Genomic DNA, 22,960 nt, shown 5'->3' on the forward strand with positions numbered 1-22,960 from the left:
TCCCACGCCTCCCCTGCTCCCCAGTCTCCTCCCTTCGTTACTCCTGCCTTCCTGTGTGTGTGTGTGTAGGCAGAACCCGCGGCAGCGGCTGCATTCGTGGAAACTTGCAGGCTTCGGCCAGTCGGTCCTCAGATAGGTCCTCTTTCCTCCAGCCCCTCACACAGTCAGCACTCAGATGTTCACACACGGAAAGGGTTACGTTTTCCGTAAACCACAGAAGCAGCAGAAATATGATAGGTAAGAGGCCCAGAAAGGTGTTGTATCTCATATTTGGATGACAACATCTAGGATGGTTTGTGTTTCAGGCATTACATAATTAAGCTTCACCTACACATTACTAGGCAGTAGTCCCGTGCAGTTATTACCGTTTTACAGAGGAGGCAATAATGAAACATCTTTGTATTGTCCTGTTGTTTAGAACCTTTTTTTCAAATTCCTTGTCCCATTTGCTCTTCACAGTACCCCACCAGGCAGGGAGGGTTGCTGATACAATTCCCTTTAGTAGATGAAATGAAAGTCTGGAAGCATTCAGGGAGCTGAATGTGGTGGCACTATTGGAAATCCCATTTTGGAACGAGTCTCGCTAGTATGGAGGCTCGTAGGCATACAAACCCATTTCCCTGCTTTCTGCAGTGTTCCCTACTCCTTCAAATGGTACTTTTCCGTGACGGAAAACTATGAGGTCTCTGCTGGTCTGAGGACTTTGCACATGAAAATCACAGGGACATCCTGGCAAACAGACAAATCAAGAAAAGTACTCTGGGCTTGATGGTAGGGTTCCGGAGGGCTTGATGGTAGGGTTCCAGATACTCGATGATAGTGTTCCGGAGGGACTCAGGCCAGACAGGTCCTCAGTAACTCAGGAGGACCTTATGGGAAAAGAAAGCGGTTGCCTGAGCTAAGGCAAGATTGAAGGCTCATATACAGATCTGTAGGTCAGCTAACATTTAATCACCAAATGGCCCCACCTTATCTCCTGGGCCCCAAAGCACCTTTCCATACACATAACTCCTGCTGCGTAGTGGCCCCCTTTTGACATCTTATTAACATTTCCTTTTCCAGGCTATTCTTAACATTCATTTAAACCTGCTTTGCTACATAATATTCCCAGTTTTTCTGTTTTGTTTGTTCGGTTTGGTCTGGGGGATTGTCACTTGTATGTCAAGAAGGTGTGTTATATTTTTCGTTTATCTTCTAATACTTACAGGGCACTTCAGTATAAACATAGTATTCTTTGTTTTTAAGTATACCACAGGATATTGGGAATATGTCACCTAGCTGTTTGCATCAACAATGTTTCTGGGTTTTTTCCTCCCACCCACTCTCCTAGAAAAATCACTCTGTGAAGTAATATCTTAAGATTTATTTTTGAAGTGACAGCTTTCAGGGCTTCCCCTTCAGCCTAAAATTTCCAAACATAAAACTTTATGGAAACTGTCTAAAGCAAACACAGTGTATTCTTTAGTCTCTACTGTGAAATGTTAATTTTAGTGCCTTTTTTCCCCTTATTTTTCAACTGTTAACCAAAGGAATGAGTGATATTTAGAATGCATCAAATTTGGCTGGGCGCGGTGGCTCACGCCTGTTATCCCAGCACTTTGGGAGGCGGAGAACGGCGGATGACGGGGTCAAGATATCCAGACCATCCTGGCAAACATGGTGAAACCCCGTCACTACTAAAAATACAAAAATTAGCTGGCTGTGGTGGTGCGCGCCTGTAGCCCCAGCTACTCGGGAGGCTGAGGCAGGAGAATCGCCAGAACCCAGGAAGTGGAGGTTGCAGTGAGCCGAGATCTGCCACTGCACTCCAGCTTGGCGACAGAGCGAGACTCCATCTCAAAAAAGAAAAAAGAAAAAAGAAAAAAAGCATCAAATTTTAGACACTTAGCGACATCACTGAGTGAGAACTTGAAAGCAAGTAGAACCACTTCAGAATGAGATGATTTGCACCTCTCTGAAATTGGCTTATAAATTTACAGCTACTTGATTTGCCCAAGAAAACAATTCAAAAGGAGGGCAACACTTTTCCCATATATTCCTGAGTCAGTCCTGGGAAAAATCTAGCAAATGAAAACACAGTGTCTAGTACAGTACTTGGCATATAGCAGGTACTTAATATTTATTGGAAGGAGGGAGATGCTTGGTTAAAGCTCTTGATAAATGTCATGCTCTGCTGGGCTCTAAGTAGTGTCTTAGAGCAGTGCTTTTCAGACATTAATATGTAAATCAATCATATTATGATTAAATCAATTTGAGATGGACCTGATATTCGAAATATTCAACAAGCTTCTAGCCAATGCAGATACTCCTGGCCCAGACTACACTTTGTGAGTAGCAAGGCCTTAGAGAACAGGCTCATGTTTGATAGGTAGGATACGCAGTGCTTTTCTCTCTTTTCCAAGATTTTATAATGTTTTTACATAACTTTTATAATCATACAATAAATGTGCTTAAAAAAACTCAGCTAACAATCTCTAAGATAGTCTTTTTTAAAATCCTATTATGTCATGGAAACCAAATTACCAGTGAGATTTTTCTACGATGCCATAGGTGTATAGGGAAAAATATTTTTAAAATAAAAATTAATATTTAGAGTTTGGATAGTTAATATTTTTATACATACTATATTATGACATCAAAAGAAGAGACCTCAATTAACAGGAGGACTGAAATTTTGAAGTAAGTAAATTTTAATGAATAATTACAAGCAAACGGAGTGCTTTTTGTGTATAAATCATTCTGGTAGGTCCTAGGAGTAGAAGAAAAGTGAAATGATCCTTAGGTAATATATAATCCAGTAGAAAAGAGAGTCAGATATGTGAATTATGCATCATAATATCAGGCAGAATGAAGGGATAACAGAGACACACAAGTGGAGGATAATAAAGAGGTATATATTTTGATGGAGGAAGAGCCAAGGGATGCACCATTAGAGGATGAAGTATTCAAACCAGGTCTTGAATTCTGAGAAAAGTTTCTGCCCATGGAAAATGGGTGGAGGATTTTGGCATGGGAGAGGCATATGTAACTTGGAAAACAGAGGCAAAGCTATGACAATGAATGATAGATGTGAGAAACAGAAAATATACTAGAGTGACATATGAGAGAAGTGGGAAATATAGTTCATTTACTCTCATTTAATCCTCACATGAGCCCCATGAATTAGGCACTCTTATTGTTCCCATTTTACAAAGGATACTGAGGCTTAGTGGCTACATAACCCTGTCCAAGATCTCATGGCTAGTGAGTTGCATAGCTGTGACTCCAAGTCTCTTGATCATTGTGTCAAGGGCTTCCCATTACATGTTACCTGTTATTGTAAACCTAGTAAAGGCTGTTTATGACCAAAGCATATTAAAGAGTTGCACTTTTTTTTCTATTGACAAAAATGGCCACTGCAGGTTGTTGAGAAAGGGAGGAAAATGATTCACATTGTACTTTAGGAAGGTAACTATGGCAGAATGGAGAATGCTTGGGGAAATGTCCAATTTCCAATGTCCAGTGATATGTCTTTCAGATAAATCACTGAAACCAATTATCTAAGCCATGAAAAGTGAGAAAAAATGCAAAGACCTGGCACATAGAGACTAAATGCATGGCCTTTCTTAACTCTGATGCTTGCCTTCCCAACCCCACTTCTCACCCCAAGGACCTGTAATTCTAAGGCCTGAGTGGGTAGCTTCCCTACCTCTTAAATTATTTTTCATTACTTGAACACCTCATCAAACTGTTCATCCATTTTTATTAAACACAACCAATCTCATTTATGTAAATACATATACAAATTTCTTTTCTGGAAATTTTTTCTCCGTTACGCTCTTAGTTCCCCAGCCATTCCCCATTCTGTCATAATCATCTTCCTAAAATACAATGTGAATAATTTTGCTCCCCTTCTCAAAAACCTGAAGTGGCCTCTCTTGTAAATATTAAAAAATTTTCCAAGCTCTTTAATATGCTTTATTCATAAACAGCCCTTACCAGGTTTACAATAATAATAGGTGACATGTAATGGTAAAGACCCTTCTGGATTCCTGAAGAGCTGACTACAGCCTTTGCCCTCTATTTGGAGACTCCATTATTGTTTGAAATGTCTGTACTTTACAAGTAGTTTGTTTTGTTTGGATTCATACGATAAATGAGTAGTGAGGATCCCAGATAAAGCACCAAAACAGCTTGCCGTTCAGGCATGTGTAGTTGGTAGGATAAGCTGGTCTGATTTTACTTGATTAAAGGCACCCAAAAAGCCTTGGAGGAAGCATATTGATTTAATGATATTGGGACCAGGGCTGTCCCCGGTCCCCAGAGCTAAGCCTCAGGACTGTCTTACTTCCCAGGCTGTGTGCTAGGTGGGGAAGGGACAGACCCCAAGCAGAATCAGAACACAGGCATGTATTTGGTCTAGGGATATTGCCTAGAGGGGAGTGAGGTTATATGATGCTTTGAGTTCCACAGTGATGTGTCACACACAATTTTTTTTTTCTGTCTGGGGAGTGGGGTGGCTGGAAGGGGAATAAGGGTGAAATGAGGAGCCAAGTAAATGAAAGATGGGATGGAGTAGAAGCTGCTTTGCTTTATGGCCTCGTGCCGGTAGAGTTTATTCCTATTCATTCCCAACCTTATTCACCCAGCTCAAGCCAAAACACTGTATGATAACGATCAGAGGAGAATAAGGAGATGCAACCAACATAGGTGGTGCTGGGACATGACGACAGCAGCAGCAATTACCTCCAGGAAGAGTGACATCATTGTAGCAACTGGGGATCTTCAGGAGCCTCCAAGGAAATGGAGACACTGAGGTACACACTTGTGGACACATGATACACCTTACACATTCCTGACATCAGAAGACAGAAGATTGGGATCCAGTTATTTTGTTGATTGGGTTAGAGCCAGAGACCATTGTTTTGTCGTTGTTACTGTGACCCATTCCCAGATTATACCCAACTGGTGTGTCCTTGAGAAACTGGGTAGAAGAGAAAAAAGAGCTTAAGCAGGAAGTAGTGTTGTCTATATTATCTCACGCCCACTTGGTATTTATGGCCCACAACTGGAATTCTGTAATGAGACAAGAGTGAATGGCAGCAATGGCCATAATATTGCTTCTCCCAGATTTGAAAGCTTGATGTTCAGGAAGACCCTAAGAGCCTCTGTGCCTTTTAAATTTATTGGATATTAAGTTTTTCTGGTATGCTTTGAGAAAATTTCCTTTAACAATAGTGGTTACTATATACTTTTGAGAGGAGCCACTGACAAGTGTGATGATTGTAAAATTTATTTTAATATCCATTCATTTCCGTCTACCACATCACATTCCAGAATCCTCTTCCATTTATCCTTCCCACGCCACCTCCAACCCCTGAAAAGGTAATTGAGAGGAAATAAAGGGCTCAGAGCCTTCATTTTCTAGCTAGTTAGCTGCAAAGCCCCTGATTTAAGATGTTATAGAGCCACCTGCTGGTAATCAAGGCTCACTTCAGACACACATAATATTTTCTTTCAGTGTCAATTATCCTAAAAATGTCTGTAGATCACCAGCAACAGGAACAACTAGGAGTTTATGCAATATACAGATTTCTGGATCAAATGCCAGTCCTCATGTGTCAGATCCTCTGGGGACGGCATCTTTTCTTCCTGTCTTTAAAATATGCTCCTCGGGATTTTTACGTCTCAAATGTTTGAGATCAAGGCTTTGAAATGTCAACAAATTTCTCTTCTTTAAAAGAGTTAGAATAGGTAGAATGGCAGAGTAAACAATTCTTATCCATGCTGCATATAACTTTATGCAATTAGAGAAGAATATTTTGGCAGAGATAGTTGATATCAACTAGCAGGGAAACCAATTGATCTGCCACCCTTACCTCTTTTTTTCTCCAGGCTACCCCACCACAAGGTTCCTAGAGTTATAAGAATTATATCCATTATTAGGAGACGTTGTTGTATTAATGTGTATATTAGTAATCACTTGAGCTTCAGTCACAACAGAATGACCTCTGTACATTTGTTATCATTTAACCAATCTAATCTTGGGAATGCATTATTTTAACAACATGACTCTGCATTTTGGGTTGCCACCATCAGTTGGAAGTAGCATGATGCTGCCTCATCCATGGAGTAAAAATTAGTAATATTATCATTACCTAATATTATCATTCTCTTCCAACTTTTTAAATATTAAAATTGCAAGTTTGTACAAACAACCTTGACCAACAAAAATATTTCTTTTTAATAAAGTAAATAAATTTCAATGTAAAGAAAAGTAATGACTTTTTAGTGTGTCAGCAACTCTCTCTGATCAACTCTCTCTGAATGTTAGGTTGTAGTCAAAAGCCCTTGTGATGCTTCTTAGCCTTTTGATGATTTTATTTCAAAGGATTCTGATTTGCTTAAGTGTCTGTGGTTAACTCCACAACTCAGACACGTGTTCAGCTCTGCCCTTCCTAAACTGCAGAAACTGGTCATGGAGGAAGTCATAGTTTATCTTAGCAACATCTGCACCCACAGCTTCCTCTTCCTTTGAGTAGCAGAAGTAAAAGAGAAAGTAAAATTTATGCCACACATCTTTCTGTTTCAGCCAAATATAAAGGAGAATATTCTAGAAGTCAGAGTTAGGCAATATAATGAAGTAGAGGAGGAAGTGAGTTCCTATAACTGGAAGCATCCAAGTCAAGCTTGGCACCAATAAGACAGTAACATGATAGAATTGAAGCACTTGATGGCATGATTGAACTCCATGAACTTCATGGTCTTTCCAACCATAGTCTGTTTTTTCCCTCTGCTGGCTATAGATACCTTTTTATCTTTGCACAGTTAAGCATTTCTTTCCTCTTTATTATCTTTCCTCACTCAAATCTTTGACTTCATTTGCTGTAGTAGGACGAACAGAACTTCTATATAAATATGGACTTGATGTTCTAAAATCATGCTGCTACCAGCAAAAGCTTGAGATTGTGTTTTGGGAAGTATCTTTATGCTGGTAACACGTTCTAGCCTCTGGGGACACCTCAACATTTTCTCTACCCTTTCCCTGCATTCAGCACTCAGGATGAGATAGCTCAGGAAGCCAGGCTCAGAAAACACATAATGAAGCTCTCAGAGTGGGAAGTATGAATGACCTGGATGGAAGTCACCTTTAGTGCCTCCATCACCTCCACAGTGGTAGGATTGATGTGTGTGCGGCTTGAGGGCAGAGCTTCTCAACTCTTGCACCGGAGGTGCCCTAATCATGGAGCTGAGTAAATGCACACTCCCCAGAGCCCTATATGGCAAACATGACAAGCATTGATCCTGGCATTTCTTTCAAGCTGCATAGTTTGTTTTTGTGAATTCATTCACATTTTGTTACACACACATGCACACACACACACACAATTGATGTTCTGGATGTGCTATGTTTGCCCTGTGGCTTTGAGTCCCTTCTGGCACACGCCTGTATTCTTGGGTACTTGTGACCCGTAATGTGAAAGTCCTAGGACTGGAAGAAAGGCACCAAGAAGTCAGTTAGGCACAAGAAAGCTCTATTCATTCATGGTCCAGCCCAGTTTAGTAAAGTAAAAGACTACGAGTGGATTTGAAACCAAAGCTTGAAATCGTGTCCATTTGCCCAAACCTTAGGCAACCTGGAGCAAAAGCTGGTGAAGAATCAAGATTGTGAGTCATTAGAGACATGACTGTCTCCTTAAAGAGAGTAGAGGACTGACAACTTCCCACCTAAGCTTCACTCTCTCTTCTTGAGTTGACCAGGAGGAAGTTTCACTTGTAGGGGTCATCCTGCCCTTCTGGTACCGAATGTACAATATTAAAGCCCGATGAGTTTACACAGAGGAAGTAGAAGACAAGAGACCTCTGATTCAGGTCTCAAACTCCTATGACTCTTTAGCCTGCTGAGGTATGTTCTTGCTCCTAGAGTTGTAGACCAAGCTTCCTCACCTGGCTAGACTGGTGTTCTGTGTCTACTTACTTGAGTCTTCACTGATTCCTGGGATCTGTTCTTTTTTTTTTTTTTTTTCCTCTGCACCTATGATGCCTGTCTGATTCTACCAATCTGGGCTAAACTTTGAAACTGACTCAGTGGCCTATTCAGTCTAAGGCATCTGCCAAGCCACCCAGATTTAGGTCCTGACCTCTCCTGGCCTGACTGACATGCCACAGTAAAGACCATTAGAAGAAGAGCATTGATTTAAAGTGGATCTATCAGTCTGTGATGTGAAGTGAGTCAAAAGAAAAGCTCAACTCACCATACTTGAGTGACAATCACCACTTTCAGCAAATTCCCTGTTCCACAAGGCATTTTTCTTTCTCCTACTCACTCATTCGCCATTTCCTGTCATTCATTCACACGATATTGAATTGAATATTCCTTTGTGTCTGGCCTCATCCTCACAGTGGGGGTGGGGAGGAGTGAAGGCAACTTTCCACATTTGAGGACATTTGGGTCCAACAGAGTTCACAGCCTGCATTCTCGCATCTTGGATTGACATTGCACATTTTGACATAAACATTAAAGAAACAACAGCAAACCGAAAAAATTCATCTCAGTGGATAGAACAGAGAGTATCTTCAAATAGTATTTATTGAACAAATAAATATTGGTCAAGCTGTGTACCCAAAATTTGGGGTAATGGGTAAAAGTTCTGTAGGGGGAAGTTCTGCAGAAGTGATTGCTGAGCCTTCTTCCTGCCCCTGCTCCTGTGTCGAGAGCCCCCAGTAGGAATGTTGGGCAGGAGTCCGCCCAGTTCTGCCACATGTGTGGGATCTTGCTGCAGGGACTACTGTAAACTGGAACTGTTTCCGTAGTTTCTACTAAAGTAGCAACAAAAAACACTGCCCAAAGGTTTGAGGGAGGAATGAAAGTCTCTATCTCTTGGGTGAAGTCTGGAGAAACACAGCTTAGTTTCCTTTGATATGAAATGATTTAATGGTGAGAGGATAAGTTTGCCCTGGAGTTTTGGGAAAATCAAAGGGCTCCATTTATCTCCTTAAGAAAGGAAAATTGATTGAAGTTTTGGTGGATCCCAGCCAATACCTAGGGCAGAATAAGACCCAGAAATGATATAAAAACAGTGAACTTATGGGCTGAATCCTTGCTTATTTTCTTTCTGAACTTTCAGATTAAACAACACTCAGAGAAAAGAGAGAATCCTGCCCCTCCAGTGAAACAGCATTTTAGATTTTGTCATACTGTATAAAGGCTGCAGTCTTGGAAAAATAGGGTAGTGTTGACTCAAATTAAGAATCTTTTATTAGGTCTTGCTCAAGTACCTTTTGTTTAAACTTTCTACTTGGAAATAATTCCAAACTTCAAAAAAAGTTTCAAAAGTAAAAATATTAAAAGACACACACATACACACACACATACTTATTCCGTCTACCTAGATTCATCTATCTTTAACAATTTACCCCCTTTGTCATTTGCTTCCATCTCTCTCTGTATGCATATACATGTATATCTATACATGCATGTATGTATGTGTAAGTGTATGCATATACATATACATGCACACATGAACACACACCCTTTGAGGCTAAGCTATTTATATCATGGCTCTTTGACTGCTAAATAATAACTGTGTATTTCCTAACAATAAAAATATCTCTTACATAACAACATCAGAGTTATAAAAACTTTTATCTAGTTGTCTGTCCATATTCTAATTTTGTCAACTGATCTAATAAATTTGTTTTATAGCATTTCCCCCCATCTAGTACAGGATTCAATCTAGAGTTAGGTATTGCAATCAATTGTCATGTCTCTTTAGCCTCCTTTAATCTAGAATATTTTTAGAGCCTTTCTTTATATTGACGTTTTTGAAAAATACAGTCCTCTCTTTTTTATAGAACTTTTTTTTGTTGTTTAAAATTTCAACTTTTATTTTAGATACAGGGGGTACATGTACAAGTTGCATGAGGATATTGTGTGATGCTGAGGTTTGGGGTACAGATCTTTTCACTTAGGTAGTGAGCATAATACTTGATAGGTAATTTTTCAAACCATGCCTTCCTCCTTCCCTTTATGCCCATTGCTCCCATATGCCCATTGCTCCCACATTGCCCATTGCTCCCATATTTATGTCCAGATGTGCTAAACGTTTAGCTCCCACTTACAAGTGAGAACATGTGGTATTTTTTTTCCTGTTCCTGCATTGCTTCACTTAGGATTTTGGCCTCCAACTACATTCACGTTGCTGCAAAGGACATGATTTCATTCTTTTTAATGGCTGTATAGTATTCCACAGTGCATATGTACCATATTGTTTTAATCCAGTCCACAAATGATGGACAACTGGGATAATTCTACATTTTTGATACTGTGAAGGGCACAGTGATGAACATACATGTGCACATGTCTTTTTGGTAGTATAATTTATCTTCCTTTGGGTATACACCCAGTAATGTGATTGCTAGGTTGAACAGTAGCACTATTTTAAGTTCTTTGAGAAATCTGCAGACTGCTTTCCACAGTGACTGGGCTAACTTACATTCCCACCAAAAGTGTATAAGCAGCCAGGCGTGGTGGCTCATGCCTGTAATCCCAGCACTTTGGGAGGCCAAGGCGGGCGGATCACAAGGTCAGGAGATTGAGATCATCCTGGCTAACATGGTGAAACCCCATTTACTCTAAAAATACAAAAAATTAGCTGGGCATGGTGGCAGGCGCCTGTAGTCCCAGCTACTCTGGAGGCTGAGGCAGGAGAATGGTGTGAACCCAGGAGGTGGAGCTTGTAGTGAGCCGAGATTGCACCACTGCACTCGAGCCTGGGTGACAGAGTGAGATTCCATCTCAAATAAATAAATAAATAAGTAAATAAATAAATAAATAAAATAAAATAAAAATAAAAGAAGTGTATAGGCATTTCTTTTCTTCACAAACTTGCCAGCATCTGTTTTTTGACTTTTTAATGATGCCCACTCTGGCTGGTGGGAGATGGTATCTCACTGTGGTTTTGATTTGTATTTCTCTAATGATTAGTGATGTTGAACATTTTATCATGTTTGTTGGCAACTTGTATCTCTTCTTTTGAGAAATGTCTGTTCATGTCCTTTGTCCATTTTTTAAAAAGGAGTTGTTTTTTGCTTCTTGATTTGTTTAACTTCCCTATAAATTCTGGATATTAGGCCTTTGTTGGTTGTATAGTTTGCAAACAGCTTCTCCTATTCTGTAGGTTGTCTGTTTACTCTATTGATTGTTTCTTTTGCTGTGCAGAAACTTTTTAGTTTAATTAGGTTCCACTTGTCTACTTTTGTTTTTGTTACAATTGCTTTTGGGGACTTAACCAAAAATTCTTTGCCAAGGCTGTTACAGTTCGGCTTTGTGTCCTCACCCAACTCTCATGTTGAATGTTGGGAGAGAGACCTGGTGGGAAGTGATTGCATCATGGGGGCAGATTTCCCCCTTGCTGCTCTTGTGATAATGAGCGAATTCTCACAAGATCTCATGGATTTGTTTAAAAGTGTGTAGCAAAAAAGTACTACTCACTTTTTTGTTTAAAAGTGTGTAGGACTTCCCCCTTTGCTCTCTCTCTCTCCTGCTTACTTCCCCTTTGCCCTTCCACCATGTTTGTAAGTTTTCTGACGTCTCCCAAGCCATGCCTCCTGTATAGCCTGTGGAACTGTGAGTCAGTTAAACTTCTTTTCTCCATAAATTACCCAGTCTCAGGTATGTCTCTATAGCAGTGTGAGAATGGAATAATATAGCAAATTGGTACCAGAGAAATGGGACATTGCTATAAAGATACCTGAAAATGTGGACACAACATTGGAACTGGGTAATGGGGCAGAGGTTGGAACAGTTTGCAGGGATCAGAAGAAGGCAGGAAGATGAAGGAAAGTTTGGAACTTCTTAGAGACTTGTTGAATGGTTGTGACCAAAATGTGGATAGTGATATGGACAGTGAAGCCCAGGCTGTGGTAGTCTCAGATGAAGATGTGGAACTTATTGGGAGCTGGAGTAAAGGTAACTTTTGCTATGCTTTAGCAAAGAGACTGGTGGCATTTTGCCTCTGCTATAGAAAACTATGGAACTTTGAACTTAAGAGAGATGATTTAGAATATCTGGGAGAAAAAATTTCTAAGTGCAAAGCAGGTAACTTAGCTGCTTCTTAAAGCCTATGTTCATTTGCATAAACAAAGAAATAACCCGAAACTAGAACTTATATTTAAAAAGGAAGCAGAGCATAAAAGGTTGGAAAATTTGTAGCCCAACCATGTGGTAGAAAAGAAAAACCCATTTTCCGGGGGGACATTCTAGCCTGCTGCAGAAGTTTGCAGAGCCTTCTGGCAGTCTTTAGGATTTTCTGTGTGGAATCGTGTCATAAGTGAAGAGAGATAGTTTGACTTCTTTTATTAAGGGGATGTCTTTTGTTTCTTTCTCTTGCCTGATTGCTCTGGCTGGGACTTCCAGCACTATGTATAACAGGAGTGGTGAGAGTAGACATACTTGTCTTGTTCCAGTTCTCAAGAGGAATGGCTTGAGCTTTTGCCTATTCAGTATGATGTTGGCTGTGGGTTGGGCATATATGACTCCTATTATTTTGATGTATGTTCCTTTGATGCCTAATCTGTTGAGGATTTTCATCATGAAGGAATGTTGGATTTTATCTTAAGCTTTTCCTGTATCTGTTAATATGATCATATGGTTCTTGCTTTTAATTCTGTTTATGTGGTGAATCCCATTTATTGGTGTGAATATGTTAAACCAGCCTCACATCCCAGAAATAAAGCCTACTTGATCATGGTATGTTAATTTTTTGATGTGCTGCTAGATTTGGTTTGCTAATATTTTTGGAAATTAAAGAACTTCCTCCTGAATAACTACTGCATGAAATAAAAAATTCATTGAAACTAATAAAAATAAGAATACAAGTTACCAAAGTCTCTGGGCTGCAGCCAAGCAGTGTTAAGGGGAAAGTTTAAAGTCCTAAGTGCTTTCATCAAGAAGTTAGAAACACCTAAAAATTAACAGGCTAACTCTGCACCTAAAAGAACAGAAAAAAAAAAATCCCAAAACTAACAGAAGTAAAGAAATAATTAAAATTAGAGAAGAGCTTAATGAAGTTGAGATGCAAAAGATCAATGAAACAAAAAGTAGTTTCTTCAAAAAAATAAAATAAGAGATTGATAGACTACTAGCAAGATTTACAAAGGAAAGAGAAGATCCAAATAAGAACAATCAGAAACAATATTACAACTGATCGCACATAAATAGAAAAGATCCTCAGGGACTGCTGTGATCAACTCTATGCACAGAAGTTAGGAAATCTAGATGAAACGGATAAATTTCTGGAAACACACAATCTCCCAAGATTAAATCAGGAAGCAATTGAAACCTTAAATAGATTAATATCAACTTCTGAAATTGAATTAGTAACAAAGAACCTACGAAGCAAAAGAAGCCCTGGACCTGATGGATTCACAACCAAATTCTACCAGATGTACAAAGAAGAATTGACATGATCCTACTGAAAGTATTCCAGAAAATTGAGGAGGAGGGGCCTTTCCCTAACTCATTCTTTGAAGCCAGCATCAGACTGATACCAAAATCTGGCAGAGACACAATGAAAAAAGAAAACTTCAGGCCAATATCCCTGATGAACGCAGACACAATAGAATATATCTTATTTTGTATTTACTTGATACTACTTTGTGATTGGATTTAGTTCGGTTATTCTCTGCCCTAATACTGCATAGGTGATATTGTGTCCTTCCCAGGGTATTACATTTGGAGGAGCACAATATCCCTCTCTCTCTCACTGATGATATTAATTTTGATCACTTCATCAACTTCTTGTCTAATTTCTCCATTGTATAATTACTGTTTCTTTTTCTCCTTTGCAACCAATAAGATTTTTACAGGGAGGCACTTAGAGACCATGCATTTATCCTGATCTTCATCAAAATTTCCTCGATTTAGTATCCATTGATTATTCTAGCCTGATGCAATCTTTATTATCCTGATTACAAAATGATAACTTCTGAATTTCAACACTCCCTTCATATTTCTTAATCTGCTCTTGAAGTTTTGCTATAGATGAGAGCCCTCCTTTCTCTCTCTGACTCTCTCTGACTACCTATCTACCTATATATATAGCTATCATTTATTACTGGTAAGGACTCATGAATTCCTGCTTTTCTCAATGGTTTCTAACTCTTTAATATACTTAACTATATTGATATTCAAATCTTCCTAGATGTGTACAGTGGGAGTCTTTTCAAACTGACTCCTATATCCTTCTGACATACCCTAGCAGTTTTTGGACTATGTTCTTATTTTCTGACCTAACAAAGTATTTCCAGTTCACTTATGTCTACTTCGTCCTTAGACATTTCTCTGAGTTCAGTTCCTTTCAACAGGAAATTTTATTGAAAATCAAGATGTGGATGTAGGTATGCTCTTTGCTACTGGCATATCTTTGCTCCTTAGTCCTTTCAAAAGACCCATCTAGGAAATATATGCACATATACATATTTGCAATGCAAAACACACATGCATGCTCAAGCACGTTTACACACAGATGTGATTAAGATTAAGATTACCGATGAAGGACAGGTGGACATCATGGGGTCTCCAGGTGTGATACTTGGGAAGGACACTAACCTTCATGCACATACACATGCATACACACAAACACATACACACACATATTGTGGAAATCATGAGTTTGCATTGGTACTGCCAATTTGACTCCATCCCTGCATCTACACGGGGTTCTTTCCAGTCTTTCCTTATTCCATATTTCTATGCTCCTTTTCCCTCAGTGAGAACCTGGGCACCCAATGACAACACATTTACACATTTATGTAATCTTATAATACATAACAATGTTTCAAAATTGCTTTGCTCATTATCATTACAATAAAAAAATCAATCTTACTACCAAGCCTTCCAGATTTGCTTACAATTCTCACCTTGTTCCCATCCACCCCCATCCCACCCTACATGAGACGGGGGTATATAGTCAAATATATAGTCAAATTTTGTGTTCTTAGCTACTTGGGTTAGGTTTTTATTTTTTATTTTTTTTTGAGATGGAATCTTGCTCTGTTGCCCAGTCTGGAGTGCAGTGGTGTGATCTCGGCTCACCACAACCTCCACCTCCTGGGTTCAAGCAATTCTCCTGCCTCAGCCTCCTAAGTAGCTGGGACTATAGGCATGTGCCACCATGTCTGGTTATTTTTTGTATTTTTAGTAGAGATGGGGTTTCACGATGTTGGCCAGGCTGGTCTCAAACTCCTGACTTCGTGATCCACTCACCTTGGACTCCCAAAGTGCTGGGATTACAGGTGTGAGCCAACACACCTGGCCTGGATTAGTTTTTTCTTTCTTTTTTCTCTTTCAGTGTGCTTATGGTATTTATTTAACATACAAATGCTTTCAGTTTTAGTTTTTTTCCTGTTATTTAATTTTATTATTTTAATACGCAGAATACTAATATTCTTTTTTTCAGACAAAATTATACAGAAAGGTATATACAGGAAAGGTCACTCCTCCATATTTCCCTCCCACTCTGTTCCTTCTTTACCCCTCAACTCCATCATTTCTTGATTTATCTCTCCTGTTTCTTTTTGTAAAAATAGGCATATACATACTTCAATTTTTTTTAAATTTTCCCTTCTTACACAAAGGTAGCATATTACATGCTGTTTGTACTTCACCTTTCTCACTTAATAATATCTCTGGAAATCACTCCTTATCAGTGGACAGAGATTTTCTTCTTTCTTGTTTTTACAGCTGCACATTAATTCCATTTTCAATCTCCTATATTGGGCATTTAGATAATTTCAAATACTTTGTGAATCCACATAAAGATGCCAAAATAACCTTGTACATATATATTTTGATATTGTTGGAGGCTGAGCTTCAGGGTGAATTCCTGAAGCTGAATTACAATGTCAGTGAATAATACATAGTTTAGCTAAATATCATCATATTCTTCTAATATTGATGGCACCATTTTGCACTCCCTTCAGCAGTATATGAGTGTGCATGTTTTCCCCAAAGCCTTGATGACAGAGAATATTGTCACACTTGAAATTCATGACCATTAAATGGAGAAGAACTGATGTCTCAGTACATTTAAAATTTGGATTTCTTTTATTATGAATAAATTTCATGTTTTTCAAGTGATTAAGAGTATTTTAATTTTTGTGTGTGAATTATTTGTTCATGGCTTTAGCCCATTTTTCCATAGGGTTTTTCAGTTTTTTATCCTCAATATTTGTAAGTTATCAACTAAATATATTGATAAAGATATGTATATTGATATATCATCTGAGATATATGTTGTAAATATTTTCACTTACTTTATTATTTGCCTTTTGACTTTGCTTTCTCTCTCATGCATATTGTTTTTATTTTTAAGTAGCTAAATTTATCCATCTTTTCTTTCATTGCATATACATTCATACAATTGTAGTTATATATATTTGTACCATACAGTATATGTATATGCACACATATATAACTATATATAGTATTTATATACTATAACTGTACATATATATGTATCTACAAATATAGCTATAGATAGATATGCATGCATGTATTATGCATATATATAGTTAAGAAAATATCCTTTTTCTCAAGAGGTTTTAGTAGGAATGGGTGTTGAATGTTGCCAAAGATTTTTTAAACAGCTATGGAGATTATTCCTATCCTTTTTCTCCTTAATTCTGTTTATATGGTAAATTATATTAAGCAATTTTCTATCATCAAATGCTTCTTGCACTCTTGGTATAACCCTTAGGTAATGTTTTCAATTCCCATCACTATGTCTCAGATATTGGGGTCTCTAGTGCAGTGGCCTTGCCTCTATTAGCAGACACCTTTCTGAAGTCTTTAAAAGTATTTCTCACATGTTGTCCCTGAAATCATACCTTTTCCTTTATTATTTTCTCTTCTTTGTGCATTTTTTTATATGTATCACACTGTATGTATTTGTTTAAATGTCTAGCTCTTCCATTAAATTTTACATTCACTGAAGGCAATAAGCTGTTCTTAGATTTTTTTTTATATCAATTTCATGAGTGTGGAATCCACAAACCCTAAACTGGCCATCCAAAAGAGGTATTCAGGAAAAGTGCTTGTCAGACTTTTCTAGTAACTAGCCACAAAATTAAAATCAATTCTTATTTATTATTGTGTTAGATTTCAGATCTATTAGTCACCAAAGATGTCCCTTTGAATCAGTGCAATGACTTTATGTTTAAGAAAAATCCAATGCAACCCAATTATCTGTAAGAGTGGAATTAGGCTTATCTTAAACCAGTCATGCAAAAATGATTTTACCATAGATGGAATTCTCAGATCCCTGTTCATCTTCCCATTCAGCATTAACAGATACTTATGCTCTGAAGAGAGAAAATGCAGAATAGAGAGGTTAACTCTTACACGTCGCTGTCAGGATATCAGGTCCACTATCAAACTTCTCTGCAGGATTCATGTAACTGTTGTTCTATCCCCTCCAGCCTACCTTCTTGGCACTTTTAAGTATTTTCTGGTGACAGTTGAATGGTATAATGCTGTAGCCAATTTTATTTGCTGATATATCTTCTTTGGACAGTAAATGGGACTTAGTCTGACACAACTCAGGGCAAATGTGCATAAGTTTCTGGCACTTACCGAGGGTAGCTGGATATGGCCCCCGCCATGCTCTTTTCTTTATGTTGTGATATTGGGTTTGTTGCTCTTCCTTATTACTCCCCGCAGTGTCCCTCCCCACAATCACAATGCCACAGTCTTTGAACAAATAGGAGGAATCTGAGTGAGCAGAACAGGAAAGACTTTGGAGATTTCGCTAACAGAGATTGGAGGATACAAAGATGCTGTCTGAGGAGAAAAATTCACATTCTGTTATTTCCATTTCTATGTTATTTATACCCACAAAATATCAAGACCCATCACAGATGTACCATTCAAGCTTTGAGAATAATTCCAATGGTGTTCTCTGGCCCTGACCTAGCTTAAGGTCATAGTGTCCTGCTTTCTGGTCATGGCTTCCTGACTGCAGCATGGTGCCTTTGTTGGTAATCCCGGAAATCCAGGAAAAAGGCACCTTTGTAGGAGCTGGGAAATAAACTGCCTTAATTCCCCAATTCTCACTATGTGTTTCTGCCAGTTAATGTGGACACCCATCCTTTAGCTGGTTGACACAGCCATGATTGCTGCTGTCAAAAAGTCAATTAGGCTATGCATCTCAGCCTTCATCTCAGAGAGAAAAAAGTTTCTGTATTTCTGAAGATTCAACCTTCAGGTTCAAAGTCACCATCCTAAGTCCGGGTGCCAAAAGGGCTGCCTTTAAGGACCTCTTCCCCTGTTCAGAGCCTCTGAGACATTTTTCATTATCTCTCACCTTAGTAAATTTCTCTAAACTTTCTTTTCAACTTCTGATCTTGATTACTCTCTTTTCTCTTTTCATTTCCTCATGTTCTTTGACACTTTCTAGAGCATCCCACCCCATAGGGTTAATTATTTCTACTTTTCTTTATTTTCTGTTACAATTTTTAGCATATACTACCAAGGCATAAAAAACCAATGTTTACTCAAAAGCACACAAAGCAGTAGCTCTTGTCTATAGTAAAAGAAGATACCAAAGCAATTAAAGATCAATTACACTCTAGGCTAGAAATCAGAGAGCTGGGTCATCATTTTGGTTTTACCATTTCTAATTGTGTGACCTTGGACAAGTCAATTTCTCAGAACCCTTAACTCATTATTTGTAAAATGACCTCTAATACCCATCCTGGTCAAATGTTCTATGATTTTTAAAAAGTTATTTTGGTGAAGTCAACCATATCTTCCTGTTAAAACAAAACTCATGTTGGACCAAAGAAAATAGAAAATACTCTTTTTTTTTTTTAAAGCATGCATTAGGCACTTACATATGAGCTAAAATATGCCTACCTTTGGATCTATACGTGTAGGTTAACTATTGCTACAATGTTGTGTAATAATCACACAATTTCAGTGGCATGCAACAGTATTTAACTTATGTGCCTGTTGAGGTAGGCTGTGGGTTTTGCTGATCTAGACTGGCCCAGCCTTGGGTGGTTCTGCTCCATGAGCCTTTCTTTTTCTTCTTGACACTAGTAGGCTAGTCTGAAAATGATCTTCTCATGGTGATGGTAGAAAAGAAGAGAGTGAAACCAATCATAGAAGTACTTTTCAAACCGTGGGTTAGTCATGCCCATGATACTCCATTGCAAAACAAATCACATTGTCAAGTTGAGGTGTGCTCCTGGTGCAGGTGGGTAAGGAAATGAATATATGCATAACAATGTTAACTAACACATAGTGCTTTGGAAATGAGTGACAAACATGTTTACATATGGCTTTTTCTAAGTGAAAATGAAACTTTAGGGATTAGAGTCTAGTATTGCTATTTCTCCTATGAGACAGAGCTAAATTCACTTCTAGCGACAGGAGTTGCTGGTTGAGACACTCTATGAATTTACTTGCACACAATTTAGGGTTCAAATGAAACTGTCATTTTAGTCAAATAAGGGTGGTCAAGCTCACTGCCCTACCTAAAAGGCAACTGGAGCCCCTCCAATTTGCAGGTTTGTGAAAAGTTCCTGTGAACTACTCACTGAAGATCCCTCCATTTATAAGCAACTGCTCACTCTATTCAAGTGGTAATGAATGTACAAATGCTGGCTGGAACTTAATTACAAGACTAAAAGAGTGTACTTCAAAGAAGAGCTAATATAAAAACACAGTGAGACACCTGTCATGTGATAGATTGATAAATTACATGGATTTATGTTATACTGTAAAACTGTCTCTCCCTTTAGTGAAACAATCCAAATACCTCCAACTCTGCCACTCTCTACCCCCACTTTCTACTTATATTCACATGTTCTAGTAAAACAGTAAAATAAAGCCATAATGCTTTGTACACAAATTACTGATGATTAAGTCGCATTAAATACAAATAACTATACACATGAAGCAAAGCAACAGCCATATATATGAACCTAGCATGTGTTTCTTGAGAGCTAATAGGGAATTATAGATAAATAATTAAGGCAGGTAAACCATTTATTTTTCTAGTTGTTGAGCTGTATTTTAGTAATCTATTGCTATGTAACAAATTACACTCAAAATTAATCGTGTTAAACAATAAGCACTTATTATTTTATATTGTTAGAAGTTCAGAAGTTTAGAAAAAGGCTTAGCTGGGTAGTTCTGGCTCTCTTGGTCTTGGTCAAAAGATCAACTGAAGTTGCAATTATCTAAAGACTTGACTGTAGGCTGGAGAATCTGCTTCCAAGATGGCTCCCTTACATGGCTGGCAAGTTGGTGCTTATTAGCAAAATACCTCAGTTCCTTGACAGGTAGATTTCTCAATAGGGTTGCCTGGGTGTCTTCATGGCATGGGAATGGACTTTTCCCAGTGTCAGTGGTCAAAGAGAGATCAAAGTGGAAGCCACAGTGTATTTTGTGACCTAGGCTTGGTCATTTCTAAGCTTTTTTGGCTATACCAAGGATGAGACTGGTACTCCATCTCAACATTGTGCAAGTGCACTACCCAGAGTGTGAATACCTCCTTAAATTTTTTTCCCTAGATACATTGATTGCCTCACCTTAATCCTGGCCCCAGGTTACACAAATCATCTGTATTCAGCATCGGAGGGAACAGTATAAGGGTGTGAATAGTAGGAGGCACAAACATTGGGGCTCATCTTGGTGGCTGGCCACCACAAGAGTTAAGCATCTACCTAAGATTCTGAGTGATGAGAAAGAACTTCCACTGGCTCGATGGTTCTCAACTTTGCTGAATATGTGAATCATCTGAGAGTGCTGATGCCTGTGCCTCACTCCTCAGACGTTCTGATTTAATTAAACTGAAGTGTGACAGCCATGGTATTTAAGAAAAAGACATAATCTCCAAATAACTCTGCACAAGGTATTCTCATGTGCAGTCAGGGATAAGCATACTGCAAGTGAACTGAAGTTTCCTTTTGAGACTAAAGTCCACACAGAATTTGCCTATCACTATCTGTCAACAACATCTGTTTTTCCCTCCTGGAGCAGGGAGTGTGGGAAGGTTTCAAGAGACGAGGAGGATTAGTCATTTATTCCCTCACAGACTGTTGCTGAATACAGAACACGTCTGGCTGACTAGGTTTCTTCTCTGACACCTGCACATTCTGCTTCAACTGTTCTGTAAAAGATTGGTAGGAGCAGGGTTAATTAATCAGTGCTGATCTGATTTGAGGCTCTTTCTCTTTTTCAAAACAGATCAAAACAGGCAGGTTAAACGAACAGGAAAGTCCCCAGATGAAAAAGAGAAAAACAGGAATTAGATGAGTAGCGTTGGACGTAGGCTGCCTGTTTACTTACAAAACAGTTTGGTACCAGTTTGATGGACATACACACGAAGGCACTCAGATGAAACCACTCTTGGCTAATATAGTTTTAGAGGCCAGTGGAGTTTTATATCTTCCGTGCTACTTGGTTGTTGGCTAGTTATCTCTTTGATCCCTCTTCATCCGGGTCCACGTGGCAGGAGTCTGGGCTGAACATGGTGGGAAGACAGTGAAGGAGGATTGAAAATATGGTTCCTGTGCAAAGTATTCTGTTTTCTGTCCATGAAAATAAACAACAGAATTTCAATATGAAGACTAACCATACTTCTCCATTACTTGGCAGCCTCGTTAGAACTTTTACATTTTCTTTTTCCTGTAATTATCATCTTAGGGAATGCAACAAAGGCCCAGGATTTTGGCAAGGAGTTTACAATGTTGATAGATGTTCAAATAAGAGGATCAGGCATAGGCATACACTTGAAACCATTGCTGTCCCTCCCTCAGAGAATTTAAATGAAAATACCGTATTTTTTTAATGATGGCAGACTAATGTGTACTTCTTACATAAGCAAGAAAACCACTACAAATTGCATTGAGTGTGAACATGACATATCCTCTCACTCTTGGTTAAGCTTCAGGCATTTGGAGATGAAGTGGGGGTGAGTTGCTGGGAAAACAGGTCACTCACTTCTGAATTCCATTTCAGTTGCAGCAAAGGCGTGGCTGAAGAGCGACTATTTTAATAAAGCACAATGTCTACCTTCTCAATAGGATTCCAGCAGAGTTCTGCCATGGGGCAAAGTCTCACGAGACTAGAGGGTCTCCATCTCATGATAAGGCGGATCACTTTCGTTGGGCTCTTGAATGCAAGTGTACTTGATAGGAGGGGGTGGTGGCTTGAAAGGTGGAGGTCTTTCCATGCTAGGAACAAAATATTGGTCTTTCAGTGCCAAGAATGTGAGGCAGTCTTATGCACACACACACAGACGTGCTTTGTTTCTTTAAAGGAGAACACAGATTGATGAGAAAGAGACATACCCTCCCAGTTCTTTCAGCATTCTTGCTGGCATAACCCTGTGCTTGTTAGTCCTGTCAACCATTTGAACCTCATGATGTTACTATTAGTTAATATTTAGATGGTACTTTGTAGTTTGCAAAGCGTTTTTATCATAACATTATTTACTTTGTGTGCAGGAAATGCATCACCATCTACAGATAAAACTGAGGCTCAGAGGTTTTAAACAACTTGCTCAAGAGAACCAGATGGACAATTCAAGTCTTTTCACCAGAACTGATACTCTGCATGAAAACTGCCTCCTAATAGAAGAAATGTTTCTCTTATGTGGATTAAAATTTTCCTCCTGAGACTAAATCTTAAAATTCTAGGATTTAAGACTGAAGCTTTTCATATAGCCTCTTTGCTAACCCTAGCCCCAGCCTTTGCCCGAACACTCACTATATACTGTGGGGATATGGTAGAGATGGGAAGTAAATCTCTTCTTGAGCCCTGAGTACTGGCTAGATAATGCCTAAATCCCTTTTGTTTGAATCAGTGAACATTCTTAAAGCCATCTTTGCACAAAGCACTATTTTATGTTAGTGCAAGTCATCTCTTTTTCAGAGATGCGTTAAAGAGCCAAGTTAGTGTGGAATTTAG

General features: G+C 38.7%; 1 protein-coding gene and 1 long non-coding RNA gene across 3 annotated transcripts in view; one reads left to right on the top strand and one right to left on the bottom strand.

The window, feature by feature from the left end:
* Positions 1-7: 7 nt before the first annotated feature.
* On the top strand, positions 8-22,956 carry LOC139362066 (uncharacterized). Its single transcript, XR_011620361.1, has 3 exons — positions 8-237; positions 4,629-4,796; positions 22,498-22,956. It is a non-coding gene; the product is annotated as an uncharacterized lncRNA (long non-coding RNA).
* Positions 18,830-22,960, bottom strand: part of LOC105470429 (CD96 molecule) — a 110,669-nt gene continuing 106,538 nt past the window's right edge. The window contains exons 14-15 of one of the 2 annotated variants that reach the window (XR_011620356.1): positions 22,064-22,224; positions 18,830-21,512 (exon numbers count right to left, since the gene is read on the bottom strand). Coding sequence is in view for 1 of the 2 variants with exons in the window: in XM_071092450.1 (XP_070948551.1) it covers positions 22,116-22,224 (109 nt within the window). In the remaining variant the exon portion in view is untranslated. Of the gene's footprint in view, positions 22,225-22,960 lie in introns of both variants that reach the window. The other variant, XM_071092450.1, reaches the window with a different exon arrangement.

The sequence above is a fragment of the Macaca nemestrina genome, chromosome 2 (assembly GCF_043159975.1).
Source record: "Macaca nemestrina isolate mMacNem1 chromosome 2, mMacNem.hap1, whole genome shotgun sequence".
NCBI classification, from domain to species: Eukaryota; Metazoa; Chordata; class Mammalia; order Primates; family Cercopithecidae; genus Macaca; species Macaca nemestrina.